At 38.4% G+C, this 22,380-nt stretch overlaps 1 protein-coding gene across 1 annotated transcript; it reads left to right on the top strand.

Annotated features, from left to right (window-relative positions):
• Positions 1 to 18,460: 18,460 nt before the first annotated feature.
• LOC147603327 (uncharacterized) lies at positions 18,461 to 21,725 on the top strand. Its single transcript, XM_086796916.1, has one exon. It carries the CDS (start codon positions 18,506 to 18,508, stop codon positions 21,491 to 21,493), a length of 2,988 nt encoding a protein of 995 aa, XP_086653042.1. The 5' UTR covers positions 18,461 to 18,505; the 3' UTR covers positions 21,494 to 21,725.
• Positions 21,726 to 22,380: the final 655 nt, after the last annotated feature.

Here is a 22,380-nt window from a genome sequence, read left to right as displayed (position 1 = left end):
CTTCTTCCCAATGGCTGTCAGTTTGTTGCTTAATGCTTTTGTATTTGCTCAAGTGTGTGGTTAGAGGTTCACTTTCCTTCATGTCAAGTTTGTAGAATTACATTAGCAGATTTATCTTTGAATTCTTTGCTTGAGTGCCAAATAATTTGTTAAGTTCATCCCATGCATCTTTAGCTCATTGTATCCCCCTACGATGTGGTGAATGATTTCATCATTTAAGCGAAGTGCAATGAGTCCTAATGCTTTCCCATTCCTACACTTCCATCATTCTCCCCATTCTCCTTCGGACATTCATCTCTTCCCTCACCCAGCTCCCATAGATTCTTCCTCATGAGCAAATACATTGTATTAAAATGGGGTTTGCAAGCTATATTTGATAGGGTGCAAGATGAAAGATATATTATTATTACTAGAGGACATGCTTGGCAAGCATGGTAAGTAAGTACATTCCTAAACGCTAAACCTCTTTGTTTTTGTAAAACTTATTTTCACTTGTGTTAGATTTATTGTGTTTTATGATCATGTAACTAGAAACGGTGGTACAAATGTCCATGTCAGTAGCAATGGGAATGTGAGAAGCAAGGGGGTGGAGCTGCAAGGTGTTAACAATAATAATCACACAGCATGAGATCTAGATAGCCCCTAGCTCCATAGATTTTCTTTACGCTTTATATTGTATATAAGTTTTTTAGAATCATACACTTATGTAATTTAGCTAACCATGAATTGCAATTGTCTTTTTTTTTTTTGTATTTTGTCAAGTTTGCTGAGAAGCGAAATATTACTGCTGAGCAGCAAAAGTACTACATAATAAAAAAAGCTAGGGTAGACTAGGGAGTCCAAACCCTCAATTTATAGGTTTTACATCCACAAGATGCCAAGCATTTAATCCCACTGATTTCTCCTTGATTTGTGCCACCTCCCCTACATCTGTGGGGGCACCTTTTCCTAGAATCTTTCCACACCCCTATATTCACTCATGTTACCCTTAATTCTCTCATCAGTAGATTCCTCTCAACCCACTTAATTACAGACTCCCTTTTAGAGTCTCTTGCTAAGGGCTTGTTCCTGCACATGCCCATTCACTTGCATATTTCAACACCTCCCCTCAAGTGAATAACTCTAGCACACCTCGACCCTATACCAAGTTTCCCTCTTACTTGGTAGCGTGCGACGACTAGTGCCTCAAGTCCTTAATTCATAGTCCTTGTGATACTCTCTCTCTATGTGTCCAAGGCTACTACAACTGCCTGTGACCTTGACTAAATGCTCACACATACATCTACCACATGGCCTACATCATTGGTGGCTCAGAGGTGGTTTTACTCTATTGGGTCAGGTTACATTGGGTTGTGGGGTTTCTCTCTCTTTCTCTCTAAAAAAATATGTCCTGAATCCTCTTTCTTTTAGGAGCCTCCATGAAGTTTGTCGATATGTTGATCCTTCTTCATTTGGTTTGCTATAACAGTCTCTAGCCATATGTCCTGGCTTCCCACAGTTGTGGCAAGTGAAGGTCCTTCCTCCTCCCCTACCTCTTCCTCGTCCTCATCCTTGTGCGAGGCCTCCTCGGGTGTAGAATGCTTTCTCCTCTCCAGTTGTTGGTTCCAATTCTTTCTTCTCTTTGACCTTGTTTTCTTGCTCTAGTAGAGCTCCTTCTATCTCATTCTTTAGGTTGCCACAATGTTCTCATATTCTCACTTATCCACACTCTTCACACAAAAGCACTGTTAGTGCCACATCATCTTCTACCTTCTTCCCAATGGCTGTCAGTTTGTTGCTTAATGCTTTTGTATTTGCTCAAGTGTGTGGTTAGAGGTTCACTTTCCTTCATGTCAAGTTTGTAGAATTACATTAGCAGATTTATCTTTGAATTCTTTGCTTGAGTGCCAAATAATTTGTTAAGTTCATCCCATGCATCTTTAGCTCATTGTATCCCCCTACGATGTGGTGAATGATTTCATCATTTAAGCGAAGTGCAATGAGTCCTAATGCTTTCCCATTCCTACACTTCCATCATTCTCCCCATTCTCCTTCGGACATTCATCTCTTCCCTCACCCAGCTCCCATAGATTCTTCCTCATGAGCAAATACATTGTATTAAAATGGGGTTTGCAAGCTATATTTGATAGGGTGCAAGATGAAAGATATATTATTATTACTAGAGGACATGCTTGGCAAGCATGGTAAGTAAGTACATTCCTAAACGCTAAACCTCTTTGTTTTTGTAAAACTTATTTTCACTTGTGTTAGATTTATTGTGTTTTATGATCATGTAACTAGAAACGGTGGTACAAATGTCCATGTCAGTAGCAATGGGAATGTGAGAAGCAAGGGGGTGGAGCTGCAAGGTGTTAACAATAATAATCACACAGCATGAGATCTAGATAGCCCCTAGCTCCATAGATTTTCTTTACGCTTTATATTGTATATAAGTTTTTTAGAATCATACACTTATGTAATTTAGCTAACCATGAATTGCAATTGTCTTTTTTTTTTTTGTATTTTGTCAAGTTTTACATTACACTTGTCCATGATGATGTGAAGTTGTATTAGTTTTACTATGTCTATATTAGAAAAAAAAAAGCTGGGCGAGCGTGGAGCATGGGAAAATATGACATGTAAAAGCAGAAGAGAAGAAACATACAGGAAAGAGATCTCTTACCTTGTGAGGCTTGTATGTGTTGAAAACCTACAAAATCAAACCAAAATAAGGAAAAATGATATTAATAATAAACCCTAATCTTAAAAGCCATAAAACTTACAAACCCTATAAAAATGTAAAATCATGAAAGAGGAAACATACAAGAAAGAGATCACTTGTGAGGCTTGTATGTTGAAAACCTACAAAATTAAACCAAGTCAAGAAAAAAAAGTAGTAAGAAAAATCAAGATCTCTTACCATATGAAGCTTTAATGGAGAGCTCTTAATTAGGGATAACGAAGAAAAGAAAAACTTAAAAGAGACGAAAGAGAAAGGAAATACTCAAAAGATACCTTTCATGTTTGGAAAGCTTGTTTGCATAGGAGATAAATGAAAACAATAGACATGCCTTGCTTGATCTTGAGGAGTAGGAGAGGTAGAAGTGAGAGGTAGAAGTGATAGACAAGGCATACACCTACAAAAAAAAATTTAGAGTACAAGGTTATTGTATTTAAAAGATAAAACTACGTGGCGAAAAAAGAAGTGGCAAAAAAGCAGGATATTTTTATAGTATAGCAGCGTTTTTCACTGCAATAGATACTGCTACACAACGTTATTTCGCTGCTAAAAGTGTTGTAGAGCAGCGATAGATCAGCGATAGATCGCTATTGAGGATCGTGAAAACCCCTGATATTTTTCTTCAGAAAACGTTCCAAAAACATTGCTAAAAAATGCTACTGTGCTCCCGATTTGTTGTAGTGATATGTAACCTTTTACATATAAATAATCTTTCCTAGTATTACCTTTTAATGTTACCTATCATTCTCATAATAGTTGAGCTCTCCCACCATCTTCACGATCTTTGCATCACTGACGTACTCACCCATCTAGCTAGGATGGAGCGTGGAGGCTCAGCCTACCGATGGGGAGATGGTGGCCTCTAGCCTAGAGGTGTTTCTCTTTGTGTTCATGGATACTTTTGTCACAGTACCTCTTCCCCCCTCTTACAGATACCTCCATTGTGATCGATTCAGTCCGGAGTATGCATATTCTCATGCTCAGACAGAGTAGCATCAAATGGAGGACAAGATCCATGCCCACTTTCGTCCCAAGACGGATTGTGATTATTCCCCGTCTAAACCCTCGCCCAAGACTCTTCAAGTGGAGGGCAGTTTTGCTAGTGTTGCCTCACAAAGAGATTGATATAAGGATAGTCTTATGGAACATTAAGGGTTTAGGGGGGCCTCAATGCGTTCAGAGGTGAGGCATCCTCAGAGGAGAGCTTCAAAGAGCCATAGTTGGGGGACCCATCGACATTCTATTCCTCCAGGAGCATCACCTTTTTCAGGGGTGCACCCGCTGATGTGGGAAGATTCTACCAAGAAGGAGTCACACTTCATGGTTTCCATCCTTCAGCCCTTCACGGATGCACGGAGGACTGTGTCTTTTTGTCAGTGAGCAGTTTTTGCTGGTAGTGATAAGCTCAGGAGTCATAGTCTTGGGCCATGCACAGTGGGTTCCAATCTTTATTGGAGAGGAAAGCATTGGCTTCCTTAATGTTTATGCTCTAAACATCGCTACTACAAGTAGAGCCATCTTTTGGAGAACAGTATGGTAGACCCTCCCCAAGGCTGACTTTTGGTGCATGGGTAGTGACTTCAACATGATAGACGCAGCATAGGAAAGACTTGGAGGTGGCACGGCCACAGTCTCAGGCGTAGCGTATTCCTTTATACTCATCATATCTCATCCACTCGCATCTACCCATATCCACATCTAATCACAACACATTCATTCACATCTCATCCATTCATATCTACCCCAATCCTCATCACATCACATCACATCCATTTCACCTCACATCACATCACATCACATCACATTCATTCACATCTCATCCATTCATATCTACCCCGATCCACATCACATCACATCCATTTCATCTCACTGGGTTCTGACCAGGCGATGCATGGGCTCGCGGTTGGTAGGACACCCATGCGTACGTTGAGGAAGATTTTGCATGGACAAAAAGGAAAGATTTTTGGGAACCAAATTTTGATATTGGATCTCGTTGGTTGGCCAGCTGGTCTTCAACGGAGAGTTTAGAGGATATATTTTTGTAATACAATGGACTCAAAATTTTAAAAAATGATGATCAGAAATATTATGATTTCTATTGAAGGATTGTTTTTAAAGCCAGTTGAATCTGTTTTTAAAGCCAGTCGAATTTGTTATAAATGGCAATTTCTTATTGGGTGTGTACGTGGTATGCCTACCTTGATTTTTGCATGAATCGTCAGCTAGGGGGCATGGGAACTCTTTTTCTTGGTACCCGAGCAAAAATCTAACCAAATCTTTATAAAGAAATCCCACCAATTCAGTGGTCAGGCCGGATGGGGTAGGCTGGATCGGAGGATTCCTGAGAAACAACTAGATACAATTAGTTACGTTAATTAATATTAAATCTTGAGAAGACCTTGTTTTGTGGGAGGGGATCATTGGCTGTGCCTCGTAAATGAGGAAAAAAGTGGTGATTCCATGGACCAAGTGCAAGTCTCTTCTTGATTTGACCATGTGACTTCAGGTTTGGCCAGATCAGTTTATCTAGTTAAGACTTGCCTCGTTAGAGTAATTTCCTTGTTTTAGAAGATTTTTCCCAATTGGCGGAATCGCCCGTGCCTTTCGGGCGAGGGGAGTATTCCGGGCCCACGATCTCAGAGGGGCCGCTTGGGCTAGCTCTCGTGCCGGACATCCACAGGCAAGGCCCTGAGTGTGTGGGTGTGGGAGGCCGACACCGCTTTCGCCTCCGCCCGCCGGCAGGAGCCGCGGAGCGGGCGAGGGACCTCACATGTGATGTAATGTGGATAGAATGTATGTGATGGGATGGGGATACAATGAATGTGATGAATGTGGATGTGATGTGATGTGATGTGAGTCGGATAAGTATGAATGGGTGAGATGTGATGTGGAATGGATGTGATGTGATATGATGTAAATTGAGATAGATGTGAATGGATGATATGTGATGTGAATGAATGTGATGTGATTTGATGTGAATCAGGATAGATGTTGATGAATGAGATGTGATGTGAATGGATGAGATGTGTTGAGATGTGAATCGGGATAGATGTGAATGAATGAGAGGATCCTCCTTAGGTGTCCTAGCACTTCACTCAGGGATGATCGCTTCGTCGGTCCTCGCCCATCGTACCAGAAGCGCACCATTTTAACTGTACTGAGGCTGGTCGACAGGCTTTGCTGCTGCGAGCAACGTCCCTTGACGACTCCCCGCCAGCTGTTCCAACAAACCTCCTCTTAGAAAAACATAAGCCAAATGCGTCCTTTGAATGAAAAAACAGAGGTTCTAATGCAAGTAAAATTCCAATTTGAGATTGGTTCCAAAAACCCTTTTTCCATAATTCCCAGTTTCATAATGAGGATCCTTGATCTCTCATTAGGGTAATCTACCCTGATGAGAGATTAGTTCCAAAAACCCTTTTTCCATAATTCCCAGTTTCATAATGAGGATCCTTGATCTCTCATCAGGGTAATCTACCCATCATTCAGTCTGATTGTCCAACTAGATTCTTGGTGAGTTCGATGTTAGGAAAAACTAGTTTAGCTCCGGTAGTCTATTCTTTGTGATTAGAAACTAGAATTGGTCATGAGGTTTTTACTTGATTTAGATCGAGAGATAGACAAGTAGGTTTACTATCCATCCCTCTCATAGTCTAACCAAATTCATTCGGTTTAGTTCTACAAGGATTCCCTTCAGATAAACATCTACTTTTAGGTAATTATCAATTTAGTGATTTTACCAATTAAAGTATCCAAAGATATTCCTTCTATAACATATTTTCTCAACCTTAATTCATTAGGTAGAATTATGGCGAAAATTCATCTTTTGACACAAATTTAATTCAAATCCATCTTTTCTTAAATATCATAAAAATTCTTCTTTTAACTAAAATATCAATACCTATTTTTTTGAATAACCTTGAAATCTTTCTTTTTCTCATTTCAATGAGTGTAATCCAATTATCATGAGAATTCCTCTTTTACCCATAAATCAAATCTATCTAAAATTATTCTGAAAAAATTACATAAAAATATCCATTAATTCCATTAAGCTAAAAATTCCACTTTTCTCATTTAAACATTTGAATTTCAAATATGGTGGGAATTCATCTTTCATCATTTTAACTTATCTATGCAAAAAGATAAGTTTAACTAAATTTTCTCTTAAAATTTAAATAAAAATCTCCATTAATTCTTTTACACTAAAAATTATACTTTCCTCATTTAAATATTTGGATTACAATATAGTGGGAATTCCTCTTTCATCATTTAAAATTTATCTCTATAAAAAGATAAATTTAACTAAATTTTCTTTTAAAATTTAGATAAAATTCTCCATTAATTCCTTTACACTAGGAATTACACTTTCCTCATTTAAATATTTGGATTCCAATATAGTGAGAATTTCTCTTTCATCATTTAAAATTTATCTATGCAAAAAGATAAATTTAACTAAAATCCTTCTTAAATTTTTAAATAAAATATACATTATTTTAGCATTCCATTTTTTTCTCTTAATTCATTGGAATACATGGATTTCCATTGTCATGGGGATTACTCTTTTAACATAAAAATGGATTACTAGAAATTAACTATTTATGCATAAACATAAAAAATTTATTTTTCATGATTATAATGAGAATCATTCAATTAATCTAGGATGATTAATCCTAGAATATGGTAGGAAGTTCTCTTTTCATAATATAAATGAAAATGATTTATGTGTTTATTTTTCAGAACTTTTGCCATAGCTCCGCTGCTATTACTGATAATTCTCAATAAATTTGAAAGAATAAATTTTAGTATTATTCATGTGATTAGAATAACCACTAATTGGATCATTATCCAATTATGAATTGATTCTTAATTTTACCAGAAATTAAATAGCATGAGTATTAAACAGGGATTTAATATTCACGTGATCACATGATTTTTTGTGATAATAACACATGTGAACAAGTTATTCACATGTTCTCATGTTACCGTTCACAAAATAACAGGTCACTTGCCATTTGGGAACCCCTTAAAAGCTTGGCTACACATGGGAATAAGCTATTCACATGTTCTCATGTTACCATCTTCACATAATCGCGACAGGTCAGTGGCCACCTAAGAAGATTTTTTATGCCCGACAAAGATAATTTTTTTAGGCCCTTGTGAAAGCTTTGTGAATATAACATGTGATCACAAGATTTTTTGTGTTATTAACATATGTTATTAACATGTTCACATGTTCTCGTTTATGTCAGTGAAACCCCTGGTGTATTAAAAAACCATTATTTTGACCTCCAATTAGACAAGCATAGAAATTACTTTTAGATTAGAGAAATGCTTCATGTGAGAAGCTTTATTTGAATTGAGAATAGGTCATAGGAATGACCATTCTTTGGGGGAGAGAGAGAAATGCTTAAAAACCATTATAAATTAAGCATAAATGGAAATTTATGTATTTCTTCATTACAATACATTAAAGAACTTCAATAGTATTCAAAAGTCATTCAAATTAATGCTTCTCAAGCTTGAGAGGGATTGAGAAGAGAAACATTTGGAGATTTAAGAAAAAGAAGACAATAATCCACACTTTATCTTCTAAATTACTTGATTCTTTGATCACAGTAGAGGCCCCCAACCAATCAATTGGTTTGGTATGTTGTTGGAGTCTCCAAGGAAGATTGAAGAGAGAGAGAAGCTCTAATCTCTTCAATTTGTAGAGGGTTTTTAGAGGATAATAGAAAATTAGCTTAACTTAGAGTAATACCGGCATAGTTTAGTTCACAGCAGATGAGAATACAAAGGAATGAGGGTTTATTTATAGGTGAGGGAGGTCGAATGAAAATACATTATGAAAATGCTTTTTTCTAAGTTTTACTGTCAATTTCTGGTAAGAATTCGTTTATCCTTATTAGCTGTCAACAAAGCTTTGATACCAACTGTGGGGTCCCCCGCCCGCTCCAAGGCTCCGACGATGGCGGAAGCGGCGTCGGCCTCCCGCACGGGGCGAGGTCCACACACTCGGGGCCTTGCCTGTTGCGCATGTCTGGGACGAGAGGCTAGCCCAGGTGGCCCCGGGCTTGGAAGACTCCCCTCGCCCGGAAGGCACGAGCGATTCCGCCAATTGGAGAAATCTTCTAACGGGGAAATTACTCTAATGAGTCAAGTCTTAACTAGATAAATTGATCTGACCAAACCTGAAGTCACATGGTAAGATCAAGAAGAGACTTGCACTTGGTCCATGGAATCACCCATTTTTTCCTCATTTACGAGGCACAGTCGATGATCCCCTCCCACAGAACAAGGTCTTCTCAGGATTTAAAACTAAATAACGTAACTAATCGTATCTAGTTGTTTCTCAGGATTCCTACGATCCAGCCTACCCCATCCGGCCCATGGGTTAGCCAACCACCGACCACTGAATTTGTGGGATTCCTTTATAAAGATTTGGTTGGGTTTTTGCCCGGGTACGGAGGAAAAGAGTTCCCACGTCCCCTAGCCGGCGATTCATGTAAAAATCAAGGTAGGCATACCACGTACACACCCAATATGAAATTTCCATTTATAACAAATTCGACTGGCTTTAAAATCAATAGAGATCACAATATTTCTGATCATCATTTTTTCAAAATTCTGAGTCCATTGTATTACAAAAATGTATTCTCTGAATTCTCCGTTGAAGACCAGCTGGCCAACCAATGAGATTCAGTATCAAAATTTGGTTCCCAAAAATCTTTCCTTTTTGTCCATCCAAAATCTTCCTCGACGTATGCATGGGTGTCCTAGCAACCACGAGCCCGTGCATCGCCTAGTCAGAACCCTCTAGGATCCTCCTTAGGTGTCCTAACACTTCACTTAGGGACCGCTTCGTCGGTCCTCGCCCATCGTACCGGAAGCGCACCTTTTTAACCGTACCGAGGCTGGTCAAGACCTCGACAGGCTTTGCCGCGAGCAACGTCCCTTGACGACTCCTTGATCTCTCATGAGGGTAATCTACCCATCATTTTGTCCATTTGTCCAACTAGATTCTTGGTGAGTTTGGTCAAGGAAAAACTAGATTAGTTTCGATAGTCTCTTTTTGAATTTAGTAACTAGAAATGGTCACAAAGTTTTTGTCTGATTCAGATCGAGAGAAGGACAATTAGGTTTACTGTCTGTCCCTCACACGAAGTCTAACCAAATTCATTCAGTTTAGTTCTACAAGGATTCCCTTCAACTAAACATCTAGATTTTGGGTAAATATCAATTTAGTGATTTCACTAATTAAAATATCCAAAGATATTCCTTCTCCCACATAATTTCTCGAATTTAATTCATTAGGTAGAATTATGATGGAAATTCATCTTTTAACTAAAATATCAATACCTATTTTTTTTAATAAACTTGAAATCCTTCTTTTTCTCATTTCAATGAGTGTAATCCAACTGTCCTCATGGGAATTCCTCTTTTACCATAAATTAAATTTCTCTAAAATTCTTCTTAAAAAAATTACATAAAAATATCCATTAATTCCATTAAGCTAAAAATCCCACTTTTCTCATTTAAATATTTGAATTCCAATATGGTGGAAGTTCCTCTTTCATCATTTAAATTTATCTATACAAAAAGATAAATTCAACTAAATTTTCTCTTAAAATTTAAATAAAAAACTTCATTAATTCCTTTACACTAGGAATTACACTTTACTCATTTAAATATTTGGATTCCAATATAGTGAGAATTCCTCTTTCATCATTTAAATTTATCTATACAAAAAGATAAATTCAACTAAATTTTCTCTCAAAAATCAAATAAAATCTTCATTAATTCCTTTACACTAGGAGTTACACTTTCCTCATTTAAATATTTGAATTCCAATATAGTAGAAATTCCTCTTTCATCATTTAAAATTTATCTATGTAAAAAGATAAATTTCACTAAAATTCTTTCTTAATTTTTTTAAAAAATATACATTATTTTAGCATTCTAATTTTTTCTCTTAATTCATTGGAATACATGGATTTCCATTGTCATGGGGATTACTCTTTTAACATAAAAATGAATTACTAGAAATTCCTCTTTTTTCTAATTTATTATTTAAGAATAAACATAAAAATCAATAATTTATTTTTTTAATGATTACAATGAGAATCATTCAATTAATCTAGGATGATAAATCCTAGAATATGGTAGGAAGTCCTCTTTTCATATTATGAATGGAAATAATTTATGTGTTTATTTTTTTAAAAATTTTTACCATAGATCCGCTGCTATGACTGATAATTCTCAATAAATTTGAAAGAATTAAAGTTTAGTATTATTTATGTGATTAGAATAACCACTAATTGGATCATTATCCAATTATGGATTCATTCTTAATACCATAAATTAAATAGCATAAGAGTATTAAAAAGCCATTATTTTGGCCTCCAATTAGACAAGCATAGAAATTACTTTCAGATTAGAGAAATGCTTCATTCGAATTGAGAATAGGTCATAGGAATGACCATTCTTTGGGGGAGAGAGAGAAATGCTTAAAAAACCATTATAAATTAAGCATAAATGGAAATTTATGTATTTCTTCATTACAATACATTAAAGAACTTTAATAGTATTCAAAAACCATTCAAATTAAAGCTTCTCATTCTTAAGAGGGGTCACATTTGGAGATTTAACACTACTACATGATAGCCTAATACCGGCGCTTATACTATCGACGTCATTAAACGGGGTCTAAAAAAGCCCCGTCATCGGTATAAACGTCGGTATCTACGTCGGAACGACGACGTCGGTATAAGCATCGGGGATTAATATCGGCGCCTATATCGGTGTCTATACCGACGTTACACTGGCGCCTATACCGACGAGCATACCGGCACATATACCGGCAACTATACCGGTACCTATACCGGGGAATTTACCGACACCTATACTGACGAGCATACCGGCGTCTATACCGGCACATATACCGGCAACTATACCGACGCCTGTACCGGTATCTATACCGGGGAATATACCGATGCTATAGTACAATTTTTTTTTAGACAGAATGGTGTTGCCTGTGTTGCTTGGCTACCTGCAATGAACATGACTCAACAGCAATAAACAGACAGCACCATTCTGTCTAAAATAGAGCACAAAAGATAACCGTGCTCGTTTTTTTATTTTTCAGATAAACAAGGAATTAAATTAAACATTAATACTCAAGAATCTTTTGATCATATACCAATAGTTTGAAGGTCGTCTTACATTATGGTAATGCCTCCCAATTGACGGTCTCTCCTTCTTCTTCAGGCATCTCAAATAAGGCCACAAGGCCATGTTTGTGAGCGTACTTCTCTTCTCGCGATTCATGGCCAACTCCTACACAAACAATTAACAATTACAACTTTTAGAAATCAACATTTAGCCCACATACATACATTTAGATAAACAAAATTGCTACAAATACTTACGAATTCATGGCGCATGGTTTCGTAACCACCACTCCCAAGATGAGATTCCCCTACTGTTTGGAGTCTTGTCCTTGCCGCCTCTCTTTATTGTTGAAACCTCTCTGGTGTCTCTATGAGCTCCTGAGAAATGGCTTCCCACTCCCTGTCATCTAGCCGAACAGGTTTCTCTTTCCCCTCTCCTCTAACCTACGATGTCCCATCAAAATGCGAGCTGTATACTGCATCCACTCATTAGAGACGACATTCATAGGGTCAGATGGCTGAAACTCTTGCTTTATCTTTGTATTTATGTGATTTTTCTTCTCCTTATCTTGTTGATCCCATTTAGTCATGACAGAGTTGTGAAACTGTATAGTACACAATTGTCGAATTCGTGTCTTCATTGCCTTCCCTGCACTATTCATTATTGGTGCCCCATCCCTAATTGTGTATATCTTGCTGTTGTCATGGTCATGTGCACCCCCAGGGAGTGGAAGGTGAACCTATGGGTGTGCTATCAACAGATGAGAGCGAAGGACGACGCTCACGTGGTGGTGGTGTCACAGCATCTGTGGCACTACCACCACAACAACCTCCCCCTGAAGACCTACTACGTGAGCGACGTCTATGTGAAGAGGTGGTAGATCGAGCTGTAAGAGGAGTGGAAGGTTGTGTGGTATGAGGTGTGGGAGAGCTGTTGTCGTACCTACAGGTGTGGGAACTGGCATCGTGAAGCCAGATGGTGAGGCAGATGTCCCTGCTCCTCTAGAACCCTAATAACTCTGAGCCATGGCTCTCTGCTCTGGAGTCATGGACGAGAGAAAACCATATAACTGCTGGGGACTCATGCCCTGCAGTGTAGGGTTAAATGAGAAATCAGGACTGTAGTCGAGCGGCGGTGAGTCATCACCCATGGCCTGTTGGACAAAAAACCATATGACAAACTTGTGCGAAATGAAAATACGGTAAACAATGAAAGAACCATACGACAAACATTAACAATGATAAACAACAATGGTAAAACCATATCAATTTGCACCTGCACTAGTGATTATGATGGTAAACATTAACAATGGTAAACAATGAAAGGACCATATGACAAACATTAACTTTCCTTAACAACAATGGTAAACCATATCACTTTGCACCTTCAATGACATAAAATCATTACAAATATGTCATAACTATTTGCATAATCATTAAGATACATCATTTTAATATGTCTTGAATGGTTCCAAAGTAATCAAGCATTCCAGTAATTGTGTTATCATCACTTGCACTTGCACGACTTTCTTGAACAAACTGTGCTGTGACACCATAATCATAGGTTGCTCTTCTTTGGTCTATTCGTTCTACTCGAAAATCACGTCCATGTGACCAAAACGCCCCATATTTGTGATACTACACATAGCACATAAAGATTGTTGATGGACAAACAAAAACTGAGACATGTAGAGAAAAAAAAAAGAGACATGTAGAACTTAGACACTTACATGCCAATCTTATCCTTTTGTAAGCTCCTCCTCCTCCTTTGTTATAGTTAAACCAGCACGTTTGGCTTCTAAAATTGTAGCTTCTAGCCATCTACCTGTGGGAAAGTCTAGAAGAGCTTGCATACCTTCTGGATATGGGAGATTTCTTGTAGTGCGATTCCTTCTGACACTTAAACGATCTTGTACTCGCTGTCACTTGAGAGCTTATGTTATAGAAAAAGAATACCTTATGCATAGAAAAACAGAGCATAAGAAATATATGTTATATGTATAAGAGAGTATAAACATTCAAAAAGCTTATGCTCTCCATCCATGCAAGACACTCTACATCAAAAAAAGCTTTATGCATAAAAACATAACGCATGAAGCCTTATGCATAAAGGTCATCCATAAGATTTATACATAAAACATTATGTATTAAGCTTTATGCATAGATCTTAATTCATGCATTCAGCTAGATTCATATAGCTCTATGCATAAACTCTATGTATAGATCTTGCATAAGCTTACAAGCCCTATGTATAGAGCTTTCATAATCTTACAACCTCTATGTATAAAGCCTATACATAGAGCTTATGCATTAAGCTTACAAGAAGGCTATGCATAGAGCTTTCAACAAGAAGGCTATGCAAAGATCTTGAAAGAAGGCTATGCAAGCTCTATGTATAATGTCCATGCAAGCTTTCAAGAAACCTATGCATAGAGATTTTATAAGCTTGCAAACTCCATGCATAAAGCCTATGCATAGAGATTTTATAAGCTCGCAAGCTCTATGCATACAAGCCTATGCATAGAGCTTTATGCATAAAGCTTGCAAGAAGGCTATGCATAGAGATTGCAAGCTTATAGATAGGTTTTATGCATAGATCTTGCAATAATCCTATGTATAAGCTTGCAAGAATCCTAAACTAACCCTAAACCTGGCACCCAAGGGTGCAATAATACGTAGAAAAAAGCATAAACAAGGAAAATCAAAAGAGGGACTACCTCTTTTTTGCGAAGCTGAAGGAGAGGATTGGTGAAAGACCTGCAAAACAAAATATTAAACAAAGTAATTAGTAAATTAAACATAAGAATAAGAACCAATACACAAGCAATACAAAATCCTAAAATCTCTATGCATGCATTAGGAGATCTATGCATATATAGAGAGCTCTCAACATGCATAGAAAACCAAAAAAATCACAAAACCCTAAACGCCCTATATCCTAAAAAGCAAAAGCAAGAGCATATTAGTAAAAGCAAGAGGATAAGTTAAAGTGGAGAAGGAGAAGAGGAGAAAAACACACAACAACAACAAGAGTGGGTTGAATGTAAAAAGACGAAAGCTTGAAGGAGATGGACGGACGCATACCTTCTCTGGATGCAGTTCGACGCCGCGCAAAACAGAGAACAATAGGTTCTCGGCTGTAAAAAACTTTCGAGCGTCTTTATATTCGTCATTATATTCGTAGGTATTTTTGTCGGTTTATGCGTAGGTATATGAAATTTTAAAAATTGCCCGCTCGACTTTTCGCCTGTAAGTTTACGACGGGCATACTGACGTTCGACATTTGCGTCGGTATTCTAACGTCGGTATGCCCTAAACCTCTAGTAGTGTAAGAAAAAGAAGATAATAATCCACACTCTACCTCCTAAATTACTTGATTCTTTGATCACAGTAGAGGCCCCCAAAAGAGGGTTTTTAGAGGATAATAAAAAATAAGCTTAACTTAGAGTAATACCGACATAGTTTAGTTCACATATGAGAATACAAAGGAATGAGGGTCTATTTATAGGTTGGGGAGGCCACTAACTGAGTCCAATTGAGTTCTAGAATTTTTCAGCTTCAGTTTGGCTTAATTTGGACCAGTTTGGCTCCCTTTTTGATTTGGTTTGATCTAGGAGAGAGGAAAGATAAAAATATCCTATTATTTTTTAGTTTAAAACTCATCCACACATGTAAAATAGGCGCCTCCATGAAGGGCACCCTTTTCCTTACCCATGTGTCAAAAATGAATGATTACTCTAAAATATCTTTTTTTATATTAATACTTTATAATTTTTAACTAGTAAACCTAGTACTTAGTCAACTCTTCATCTTATGTGGGCATTTACTCATTTTTGGGTATTTTCTTTTATTCTTTGGATTTATCTTGTCCCTACACTTAGATTAATCTTATTGGTTCGTAGGAACCTTAATTGGACCATAATAAAAAATTTCCAAAAATCTTGACCCTTAGGTTAAGGTCTTCTAAATCAATTTTTATTAATTCCAATTGCGCCTTGGAAAATCTATTTTGATTTTGTGTTTCACGGAACATTTTTTTGATATTTGTAAAATTTATTTATCCAAAAATATCCCAATATTGATTTACCACTCTGTAAAAATTTTAATCTTACTAGGCAAAATAATATTTTCTTGTATTCAGAAACATAGAATGATTACAAGGGATTGAAGTAGAGGCTTAATTAATATTCAGCCCGAGGAGGAATCTTATATATACACACACATATATATATATGTATACACACACACACACACACACACATGTATATACATACATACACATGTATATACATACATACACATATAAATATTTTTTTCATAATATATATTTAGTTTTTATAAATTTAATATAATAAAACACACACACACCCACGCACACGTAGTACATACACATATACACGCACATATACACACACACATATATATATATATTCTAAATATATATGTATTTAAAAATTATATATATATATATACGTATGTATATATGTATGTATATACATGTGTATATTTGAATGTTCTCTCTCTCTCTCTCTCTCTTCGCTATAGATATATACAAATTATACTCTTTATATAATCTACATACACACACATATGTATACACACACACACACACACACACACACATGCACACACACATATATGTATATATATCATATTGTATTATATAAAGAGTATATAGTATATATATCTATCTAGGAGGGAGACAGAGAGAGAGACAGAGAGAATATTGTAATACACACACACACACACATATATATATATATATATTTGTAATTATTTTAAATAAAAATCAACATATTTATCATAAAATAACACACACACACAAGCACATACATACATACATACATATATATATATATATATACATATACATATATATATACATATACATATACATATATATACATATACATATACATATATACATATACATATACATATATATATACATATACATATATATATATATATATATATATATATATATATTATCGTATAGTTATATACACATTATACTCTTTATATAATATAATATAATAGATATAAATATATATGTATATTATTTACATACATACATACATATATATATGAACATGTGTGCAGACATGTAAATTTTTTATGTGGACATTTTTGTGTCTATGTGTGTGCACGTGCATGTGCATATGTTTATGAGATTGTGTGCATGTACACGTGCAAATGTGTGTGTGCCTATCGATGTGTGTGCACGTGTATTTCAGTGTGTGTATACGTGTATATATATGTAAGGTTATATGCATATATGTGTATGTGTGAGGTTAAGTAAGTGTGTGCGTGTAAGTGTTCATATTTATGTATGTGCATGTGCATGCGAGGGTGTGTGTGCATGTATTTTCTTATGTGCTTGTGTGTGTTTTTTGTGTGCATGTGTGTGTGTGTGGTGCGTTGTGTGCATGCACATGCATGTGTTTATGTTGGCACACATATAGATCTATTTATATACATATATACATCTCTATTCTCTATATCTATATCTATATTATCTTAAGGAAGAGTTTCACAAAGCTGCCACGTGGTAAGAATTTGGAAGTTCGGGAAGAGGAGGAGGTTTGGGTAGAATTTGAATTTGAAGTCTCAAAAGACGTGCGAAACACGGTTATATATATATATATATATGTATATGTGTGTGTGTGTTCTCTCTCTCAGAGACGTGCACATAATATAATATGTGTGTGTATGTTCTCTCTCTCACAGACGTGCACATAATATAATATTGTGTGTGTATGTGTGTGTGTGTGTGTGCATCTATGTGTTCTAGGAAAAACAAATGAGTAAATGAGAAACTCTCTAATATGTATGTGTGTGTGTTTATATATATATATATATATATATATATATATATAACTCATTCAATGAGCAAATGACTTGATGGTGACAACTAATTGTGAGCCAGAATGCATCTAGGCTTGTGGAAAAGAACGTTCTTTTTTAAAAGTTCAAAAATGTGAAACTCTCATATATTTACATACATATATATATACTCATTCAATGAGCACATGACTTGATGGTGACAACTAATTGTGAGTCCCAATGCATGTAGGCGTGTAAAAAATACTTATAAAAATTTTAAAAAAATCTTCTTTCTCCTTCGTGTGAAAATCTCTTCTTCTCTTGCCAACAAGTGGGACTCTCCGGCTTTGCTTGCCACATGGCAGGTTAGCACGCATAGATTATTAAAATCATTATCGTAAATTAAATGGACCGTAGCTTAGATTATCATAATAATTATCGGAAATTAAATAATTGGTTTGGCCGTCGCTTAGATTATCATAATCATAGTTAGAGTAAATTGATTTGCTTTGGCAGCCGTCCAAAATCATCATATAATTTAAATACCAAACAAAAGCTTAATTTCTACTCTTGGAAGCTATCAAGGTTCAATACACGTCCAAAATCATCATATAATTTAAATACCAAACAAAAGCTTAATTTCTACTCTTGGAAGCTTGAATTTGACTGGGCCTTCCTCTTTGATGTCTTTTCCTCCGGCAGCCTCTGTTCTGGCAGCTGCACTCACTGCTCTCATGAAAGCGTTTTAATACCACCCTTATCAACGCTTCCGCTAGTTCGTCGTTGGGGAGTCATGATGGTGGCGTGGATACATGTTGCTGCCGTCCTCCTCACGCTGCTGCTTAACGTAGCAGCGCAAGTGCCACCACCCCCTCCAGCATCGTCTAACGATTCGCTAGCCTTGTTAGATCTCAAAACGGCCATCACAGGCGACCCCCTTGACAGCCTTGCTTCGTGGAAAGATGGCGGCGGCCCGGCTTGTGAATGGGCAGGCATCACCTGCGACGCCTCCCACCTTCACGTAGTTGCTGTTCGCCTCGCAGGCCTTGGCCTCTCCGGCTCCATCTCTCCCTCGTTAGGCTTGCTCACCTTCCTCTCCACCCTCGACCTTTCTAGCAACAACTTCCACTCACAAATCCCGCCCGAAATAGGACAGTGCGCGAGCCTCCTCACCCTCAACCTCAGCGACAACGCTCTCTCAGGCTCCGTCCCCTTCCAACTCGCCAACTGCAAAAGCTTGCAATCTCTGGACCTTCACAACAACGCGCTCACAGGCCCATTACCCACGTCCCTTTTCTCCAACCTCTCCGACCTCCGATATCTGGACGTCTCCAACAACGCTCTCACAGACGCAGTACCCAGCTCAATAGCCACGCTCTCTTCTCTCAATTACCTAGACTTAAGCTACAACCAATTTACCCAGCTTCCCAAGGAGATAATATGGTACCTGCCAAACCTTACCTTCCTTCACCTAGTTTTCTCCGATCCCGCCTTATCTTCATCACTGCCTCAACAGCTCGCCTTTTGCCCATGGCCACACATCACACAGCTTTGGCTGGAAAACATCCAACTCACCGGATCCTTCCCCGCTGCTTTGGCCCTCTGCAAGAACCTCCAATCCCTTGCCCTCATCGAAACTGGGTTGCACGGAAGTCTCCCACAAAAGATATGGGAACTTCCTGCCTTGGAAGAGCTAGCTTTGGTGGAAGCATCTGGTGGGCTATCCGCTTCTCTTCCCTCAGATCAGGAGAATTTCGCCTCTTGCAGCACATTGACGTATTTACAATTCTATGGGGTTAACCTGAATAGGGGTCAGATCCCCTCTTTTTTGGGTTCTTGCACTGGTTTGAAGCAGTTAATCTTGGTTTCCACAAACTTGAGTGGACCTATCCCCACGACCTTAGGCAACCTTAGCAACCTGGAGATCGTGGGACTAGGATCAACCTCATTCTCAGCAACTCTCCCTAAGGAGTTTGGAGACCTACAATCCCTCCAACAACTCTCGTTGTATTCTTGCAACTTTTCGCGGCCAATGCCTCCCGAGCTCGCCAATTGCAGTCAGTTAACATGGCTTGATCTTGGCTGGAACACAGTCGGGAAGATGCCACATTCATTTGGCAAGCTGCAAAACTTGCAAACCCTAAGCTGGTCCGGAAACAAGATAGAAGAGGAGTTTCCATTGGCCATTGTGGCCAACCTCACTAACCTCCAAGAACTTGATCTGCAGCAGTGCTCTTTGGTGGGCATTGTTCCGCCCCAAAAAGGTGACCTTACGAGTCTTCAAACCTTAAATCTGGGGCAAAACCAGCTACAAGGCTCCATTCCTTTCCAGCTCGGCCAGCTCTCTCAGCTGCAGCACTTGAACCTTGGAACCAACAACCTTACAGGCAGCCTCCCAGATGAACTCATGGTAGCCTTCAGTGGAGCTGCCCAGTTGACACAGCTCTTTCTGGACAATAACCATCTCAATGGGCACATCCCAGGAATGTTGAAAAGCCTGCAAATACTATACATGAACAATAATAACTTTGGAGGAAGCATTCCAGCCACCATAGCAAATTGCAGCGCGTTAGAAGATCTGAACTTAGGGGACAACGGATTGGGAGGAGAGATTCCTGCTACACTTGGGCAGCTGACAGCACTCAAGCAAAACCTCATTCTTTCAGGCAATGGGCTCATTGGATCAATCCCACGGGAGCTAGGGAATCTGGTCCATCTCAAAATCCTGGATCTGTCCAACAATCTCCTCAGTGGGCAAGTCCCCACGTCGGCCTTGGAAAATTGCTCATCAATGATCACTCTACGCTTGTTCCAGAATGCACTCTCTGGGAGCCTTGAAAAGCTTGACCTCTCTAGACTCACAAATCTCGTCACTTTTACAGCGCGCCAAAATCATTTCGAAGGCAACTTGCCCGCCTTCACAAGCAGAAACAGCCTTCAGCTTCTAGACTTAGGATCAAACAACTTCGCTGGAGGGCTGCCACACTTCACCGCAGCAGCAGCAGCAGATCAGAGCTTATTGCCAAACCTAAGGGTATTTGTCATCAGTGCCAACAACCTGAGCGGAGAGATTCCAAGCTGCCTATGGAACCTCTCCTCTTTGCAAGTGCTGGACCTTTCCAACAACATGCTCTCAGGCAACATGCCCTTGACAGTAACCAACTTAGTCTACTTCAAGGAATCGAGCAGCTTATCGATAAACAGCTCCCTCACTCTCTACGAAGAGCTGCCCTGGACAGCCAAGGGCTCCCAGCAAATTCTTACATACGTCCTCAGCAATCGGATCTCCTTCGACGTGTCGGCAAATCTCCTCTACGGTGAGATTCCGGCAAGCTTCGGCGAGCTCATAGGCCTCACGACACTCAATCTTTCCCACAATCAGCTCAAGGGAGAGATACCGGCAGCTTTAGGGAGTCTGACGGCGATGGAATCGTTGGACGTCTCCCACAACGCTCTTCAAGGCGGCATTCCCACGCAGGTGGCCTTTCTAGACTCTTTGGGCGTCGTTAATTTTTCCTACAACGATCTACAAGGGCGGATTCCCACGGCGAACAACTTCGACACCAGGTATGACTCCTCGAGCTTTCTAGGCAACCCTGGGCTGTGTGGGTTTCCCTTGCCCACAAGCTGCAACTCTAGCACACCTGACATCAACGCAGAAAGTCAGCAAACAGACCATGGGGGATCATGGATAGGCCAGCATATCTCCATAGAAGGTGGCTATGTTATAGGGCTTCTAGGAACCTTGTGGCTCATCGCTAAGCTTCGGCCCCTCCCATAAACATTGTAGTAAAGTTGGTGGTGATGACCAAACCACCTTACTTTATATATAAGGGGTGCCTTAGATTAAGTCCAAATCAATAAAAAATTAGTTTATCTTTAAGTACCCTTTGAATAGGAGAAACTAGAACCATGTCTAGATATTCCTTAATGGATGTAACCATTCTTGATATTGAGAGACTTTGTCGTTTTCCGTCTTTCAAGGCTTGTAGCTAAGTTCTCATATAATATAAAACACAATTTTATTTTCTTTGAAGTTAAGGCATGTTGTGCATCTATATTTATCTATATATTCAATGGAAAGGCCAGTGCCGTTAGGCTATTCACAAACCTAATGATCAATGAATTTGGCAACCATTGTTTTCTATTCAGTGAGCCTATGTTGCTCCTACTTACTATAAGACAATGCAATAAGCTGAAGTGTGGCTACTATCTCCACTTTGAAGGGCATCCATGTGGTTTCTGTAAGTGCCACTATTGTTTTTATTTTATTTTTTTTTGGTGAGGGAAAGTAAGCTTCATGTAATGGAGTAGATTTGGTATGCACCTGCACATGGGGAATGGGGCCTAGGCACTTTGGACTTAGGGTCATTCATATGTGTACGTTTGAGGGCCTTGGGCTATATTAGGCATAGGGCTCATGGACATTCGACCTTTTTGACCATTATACATTTACAGCTTAATAGCTTTCATGGCAACCTTGCCTTTCTCTGTTGCTCTAGGATGGTGACCTACATCGATGTTTTCCCTCCATGCCATGTGTGGACATCGTAGTTTCTTCGAGTGGTGTCAGACCTTGATATTTGATCCAGTTTTAGGTTCACTTAATCTTCGATTACACTACAACAGAATGAGGGACAGAATGAGGGTCTAGCAGCGAAAATAGCA

Source organism: Cibotium barometz, chromosome 64 (genome assembly GCF_041138505.1).
Source record: "Cibotium barometz isolate CiBa-2024 chromosome 64, ASM4113850v1, whole genome shotgun sequence".
NCBI classification, from domain to species: Eukaryota; Viridiplantae; Streptophyta; class Polypodiopsida; order Cyatheales; family Cibotiaceae; genus Cibotium; species Cibotium barometz.
Note: the sequence above shows the minus strand (reverse complement) of the source record. Positions and strands in the feature narration are given on the sequence as shown.

Bases quoted from the DNA above. Each gene is read 5' to 3' on its own strand.
- LOC147603327 (XM_086796916.1), top strand. From the start codon at position 18,506: ATGATGGTGGCGTGGATACATGTTGCTGCCGTCCTCCTCACGCTGCTG.